This window comes from Elaeis guineensis, chromosome 15 (assembly GCF_000442705.2).
Source record: "Elaeis guineensis isolate ETL-2024a chromosome 15, EG11, whole genome shotgun sequence".
Taxonomy (NCBI): Eukaryota; Viridiplantae; Streptophyta; class Magnoliopsida; order Arecales; family Arecaceae; genus Elaeis; species Elaeis guineensis.
The window spans coordinates 43,685,900-43,691,415 of record NC_026007.2 but is presented as its reverse complement, the minus strand read 5'-3'; the positions used below and the strand labels follow the sequence as shown (position 1 = coordinate 43,691,415).

The following is a 5,516-nucleotide window of genomic DNA, read 5'->3' as shown; positions in this document are numbered from 1 at the left end:
CAAATTTTTGAGTTAATTAGTGTAAAATCTTCTCTACAACTCGAATATCTTCAAGTGTTTCACTATTTCTCTTTATTTGATTCACAATAATCAAAATTCGAGAAACATAATTTGCAATACTTTCGGACTCCTTCATATGGATGCCTTCAAACTCGGCTCGTGATGTCTGCAAGTGAATCTTCTTTATGCACTCATCTCCTCTAAAGATGATGGTGAGGATATCTCATGCTTTCTTGCTTAATGCTGCTTCGATAATTTTCTCAAAGAAACACTCCTCCACTACTTGATAAAGGAAGAACAAAGCCTTCTTATCCTTCTTTCTTGCATCTTTCAACTCATTTTCTTGATTTGCAGAGAGGTTGGCTTTTTCTTGTGCCATGGGTTCATGATATTCATTATTGACAATCTCCCATAGATCTTGGGATCCAAACAAAATCTTTATTTGAAGAGATCAATTTTCATAATTTTTCTTTAAAAATTTTAAAATTTGAAATTGAAAAAGATTCGTGGTCATTTTTGCTGATAGAATCTCTTCTTTTAACTTGATTTTGACACCACAATGTTGGCTTTTTTAACGAGCCTCAAAGAGAAACTCACTCGCTCACTAGGAGAAAAAAAAGCAAAGAGACAAAATGTTGAAAAGTTTCTTCAATTCACTTTATTGATCTTTCATTCATATGCTAATTTATAATTATTTAACAGACATAACTGACATCCTTTTGACAAGCATATAATTTGCATCCCCTAAAAGTTGCATCCCCATAAACATATCTTATCCACTGGATATTTCAGATGGATACAAACCTTCCCAATAGATACAACATTCTATGAATAGATTTAGTAACCAGTACAAACACTTTATATGGTATTTAGTTTGATGGATGCATCTATTTGGCTTTAGAGGGGTATGTGCGGAGTAGCGATTAAGCACAGCGGTGATTTCTTGGCCACAGTTGCCCCTTGCGTCTCGGTCATGTCCACATCCTTGGGGCCCATTCCGTTGGGAAGCTTCCAATCAAAATAGTAGAGGAGATGGGACAGGATCAGCTCCATTTCGGCCCATCCAAAGGTCATCCCTGGGCAAATCCTCCTCCCCGCACCGAAAGGCACGTATTCAAAGCTGCCACCTACGTAGTCCACCGAGCTGCCATCGAACCTCTCCGGCTTGAAGCTTTCTGGGTCCTCCCAGTATGTTGGATCCCTTGCTATAGCCCAAGCATTGATCATGACCCGGCTACCCACCGGAATATCGTATCCATTCACTTGGCAACTCTTGGTGCAGACCCTCGGCAGCAGCAGCGGGGCTGGCGGGTGCAACCTTAGAGTCTCCTTGATCACCAGCTTCATGTAGTGGAATTCACTCATGTCCCCCTCCTCAATCCTGGGCCTTCCCTTCAGCACTCGCCGCACCTCCGCTTGAGCCTTCTCCATAATCTCAGGGTGCTTCATTAGCTCCGTCATCGCCCATATCGTCGTTGCCGACGATGTGTCGGTCCCTGCAACGAACAAATCCTGAAAACTTTTGATGAGAAACTAGAGATCGTTCGAAGCAGCATGTACGTCTTGCCATAAACTCTTTCTAATTAGCATGAAACCAAGTAATTAGTTGGGCATACTGACCATGGTTACAGCCTTGATGTTGGCGTGTGTGAGAGGGAAGTCAAGTCCACCATTTTCCTCCAGCCCTAAAAGAACGTCGACGATATCTTCCTCTCGTGGATCATCCCCTTTGTTGCCATTTGAGGCGGCTCTCTTCTCTTGGTGATCCTTGATTATCTCCTCAAGGATCTCATGCATCTCACGCCGAGATTTCTCTGACGCGGATCTCAATCCAGTGAGAGTGTCGATAAAGGTCAACGAGGGGAACAGATCAGCGACACAAAATCCGGAGGTCAACTCCGTCAGTTCCTTAGTCGCCGCGAGAAACCTCTGTGCCTGCTTGCATGTCTTGCCAAATGCGACTCTTGAGATCACGCCATTGGTTAGTAAGCGAAGCTTCTCGGAGAGGTTCACAGGAGATTTGTTCAACTTGTAGATATTTCCCACGAGGTCCAAAATCTCCTCCTGTACAGGCGCGGCAAATGACTTGACCCGCTTTGCACTTAGTAGCTCGACCGTGCATATCTTTCGCAGCTGCCGCCAGTAGTTACCGTAGGGAGAGAAGGCGATGTCAGCGCATTGGAAGAGCATCTCGGGGATGAATAATTTGGGCCGGCTGGCAAAGATGAGATCATGGGTCTGCACGATCTCTCTCGCAGCCTCCCGAGAGGAGATGACTACATGATCGACTCGTCCGAGTTTGAGAAGCATGACAGGCCCATGTCGCCGGGACAGGTCTCTGAAGGCACGGTGAGGGATACTTCCGAGCACGCGGTGCAAGTGGCCTATGATGGGAAGCTTCGGCGGGCTTGGAGGCAGCTTCATTGCTTTGGATTTGGGTGCCTTAAGCACTACAAGAGCAAAGAGGAAGGAGGAGAAAAGAAAGGCCAAGGAAACGAAGTTGAGTTCCATGGCTGGTATTAGATGAGTTCTAGCTTTTCTGATGCTTTGTTAATGGACTGGTGGCTGCGGAAGTCTACATAAATAGGAGTATGCAGAGCTGCTCAAGAGGTTTTCATGGAGTGTAACAGTCAATAATGTTGAAATATCCAGCAATTTAGATCTGGCCCGCTGGCGTCCGACGGCGGCTGCTGACTAAACTGTAGCTAATGAAGCCACAACTTCCATGAAAGGGCACAAAAGTAGAATAGTAAGTCAAATGTCATCCTAGAAGTAACATTGCTGAAAAGTTATACTTCCAATTCTCCCATTGAATTCGCATTGCAGCTGCTCTGGCATTTTTGTCATGAGCGCAAATTCAAGAATCATAGGATATTGTGCATGATTGAATATCGTTCATCTTAAAATAGATGGCCGTATGTGACCGTATGTGCTCATACGAATGCATTAAAAATTTAATATATATATATATATATATATATTATATTTTTTTGAGATATTTAAATAATTTAAATAATTTTCTGATGCTTTGTTAATGGACTGGTGGCTGCGGAAGTCTATATAAATAGGAGTATGCTGAGCTGCTCAAGAGGTTTTCATTGGGTGTAACGGTCAATAATGTTGAAATATCAAGCAATTTAGATCTGACCGGCAGGTGTCCAGCGGCGGCTGCTGACTAAACTGTAGCTAATGAAGCAACAACTTACTTGAAAGGGCACAAAAGCAGTCATACTTCCAATTCTAGTAAGTCGAATGTGATCCTAGAAGTCACATTGCTGAAAAGTCACACTTCCAATTCACCCATTGAATTCGCATTGCAGCTGCTCTGGCATTTTTGTCATGAGCGCAAATTCAAGAATCATAGGATATTGTGCATGATTGAACATCGTTCATCTTAAAATAGATGGCCGTCTGTGATCGTACGTGCTCATATAAATATATTGAAAAATTAAAAAAAAAATATATATATATATAAATTTTTAAAATATTTAAATAATTTAAATGATCATCTATTTCATAATGGATGATATTTAATTATATAAAATATTTTACAATATTTTTTGAGTACCGTAGATAATCTAATTCCTTTTGTCATTGGTTTGATTAGTCTATAGCTTTTGTTATAGGCAGCCTAACCAGCAGCGCAATGAGTTTATCAACCCACGTGCTACGACATGATAGCGAGGCAACGAGTTTTTCTTTGACCGACGGATCCGCGCGGAATATAGTAATACTAGCATGCTCCCTAAGATTGATGTAACTACCATCAAAAATACTAACAGCTGCATCAGTGCCATCTATTTGGTCTTTTGTTTGGCTTTACTTTTGCAATGTTCTCTTTAAAATCTTTAATCACTCTTGATAAATTTATTTGTTACATGATTAATCTCCCTCTTCCCCCTTCTATCTCTTCCTATCTTGTGCCTTCTGTTAACAAAGTTTCTTTTGGTGCTTCGGACCAGTTAAGCCTAAAAAAAATATAGTATATGGTTAGGTGCTTTCTTTATGTTTCCATCGCATGATATGATAAATATTATTAAGAATGGAGCTAATTTGGAATCAATTCATTCATTCTCCCAAATCAATAATTATTCAAGAAGCATAGGCGCTACCATGAAGTTAAGCTAGGAGGATCAGGAAATGAAGTTGATGAGATAAAGCAGGTGTCTAAATTCACAAACCAAAAAAGAAAAAGAAAAGCTTCCTATGACGTATAGGAATATTTTTTGAAAGGATTCTCATCTCCCTAAAATTTTGGTCAATATCCTCTTCATTATTTCGTTGGCTTCTCATCTCCTTTTAGCCAACTCCAATGATCAGAAAAATCCAAAATCTTAGTCCATGCCGGCTCGGATATTACTGGCACACCAAGCCTTTGGCACATGCCTTTCAATCTTGTCAGCCAATGAGGTTTACTGAATGCTTTTCTAGTTGGGCGATGACTAGTTCTCTGCCAATCTGGTTAAAAGCTTTGCACATGCCTTTCATACTTGTCTGCCAATGAGGCTGACAGAATGCTTATCTGGTTGGGGGCACTGCTTAGTTCTCAATGGACACTGGGGCCTCGGGTAAATTCAATTTGTGAATTATTTTCTGCCAAATTGTTGCAGCATATCTGCAAGAGATGAACTGGTGGTTCGTGGTTTCACGTGGTTTTTTCTGCCGTTAGAATTTTGTTATAAAAAAGAAGCCAATGGAAGATCCTTACTTCCTCTGATGTGGGCTTCTCCAGTTTGCCGCTGCAAAAAAGCTGACCAAATGCTAATGGAGTCCACATAAACAGGCGTATGAAAAGTTGCTCACCAAGAGAGTGGAGTGGTTTCATCGAGTCTAGCGGTCAACCATGTAGAAATATCAAGCAATCTGTGTCTGACCCACTAGTGATTGCAGACTCAACCATAGCTAATGAAGTGATGACTTTAATGACAGAGCACAAAAATAGTATATTACGTCAAATGTAACCGTAGAAGTCACATTGTTGAAAAGTTGAATTTCCAATAATATTGCCCCTTTTGAATTGACGTTGTAGTGAACGATAAGAAATACTTATGTAGGCTTAATTTACAATAAATGTAGTAAACTAAGTTATTGAAAAAAATACCACATCAATATTTTGAGGTGGTGAGATAGATATGTTGAGATGGTTGCAGTTGCTGTGGCATTCTTTCATTGACTTGGTCTATAACATTTATTATAACCCATGCGCAGCAACATGTATAATGTATATAACAGCCGGGCAACGATTTTTCCTCTAGTCGGTAAGTTTGCACTGAGTATAATATACTTTATAATGGAAGTCACTCTCCTTGATATTAATGTAAGCACCATAAACAATATTAACAGCTGCACTATTGCCTTCTACTTGTTCTTTTGTTTGCCTGTACTTTCAAATATTTTATCTTTAAACTTGATAATTACTCTTGATAAGTTTATCTATGATATAGTTAGTCTCCTTCTCCCCCCTTCTATCTCCTCCAACCTTGTTGACTTCTGCCTTTTTGATGTTAATTAACAAA

At 40.4% G+C, this 5,516-nt stretch overlaps 1 protein-coding gene across 1 annotated transcript; it reads right to left on the bottom strand.

Moving 5' to 3' along the window:
* Nucleotides 1-635: 635 nt before the first annotated feature.
* Nucleotides 636-2,569, bottom strand: LOC105033919 (premnaspirodiene oxygenase-like). Its single transcript, XM_073249622.1, has 2 exons — nucleotides 1,621-2,569; nucleotides 636-1,512 (listed from the first exon to the last, which is right to left on the bottom strand). The coding sequence occupies exons 1-2, from the start codon at nucleotides 2,509-2,511 to the stop codon at nucleotides 898-900; spliced, it is 1,506 nt and encodes a 501-aa protein (XP_073105723.1). The 5' UTR covers nucleotides 2,512-2,569; the 3' UTR covers nucleotides 636-897.
* Between the last annotated feature and the right edge of the window lie 2,947 nt (nucleotides 2,570-5,516).

What these genes read in the sequence shown, in the direction of transcription:
- LOC105033919 (XM_073249622.1), bottom strand. Translation starts at nt 2,511, where the DNA reads ATGGAACTCAACTTCGTTTCCTTGGCCTTTCTTTTCTCCTCCTTCCTC. An exon ending in ACATCAAGGCTGTAACCATG is followed by an intron (nt 1,513 to 1,620) that starts GTCAGTATGCCC and finishes AAAAGTTTTCAG; the next exon opens with GATTTGTTCGTTGCAGGGAC.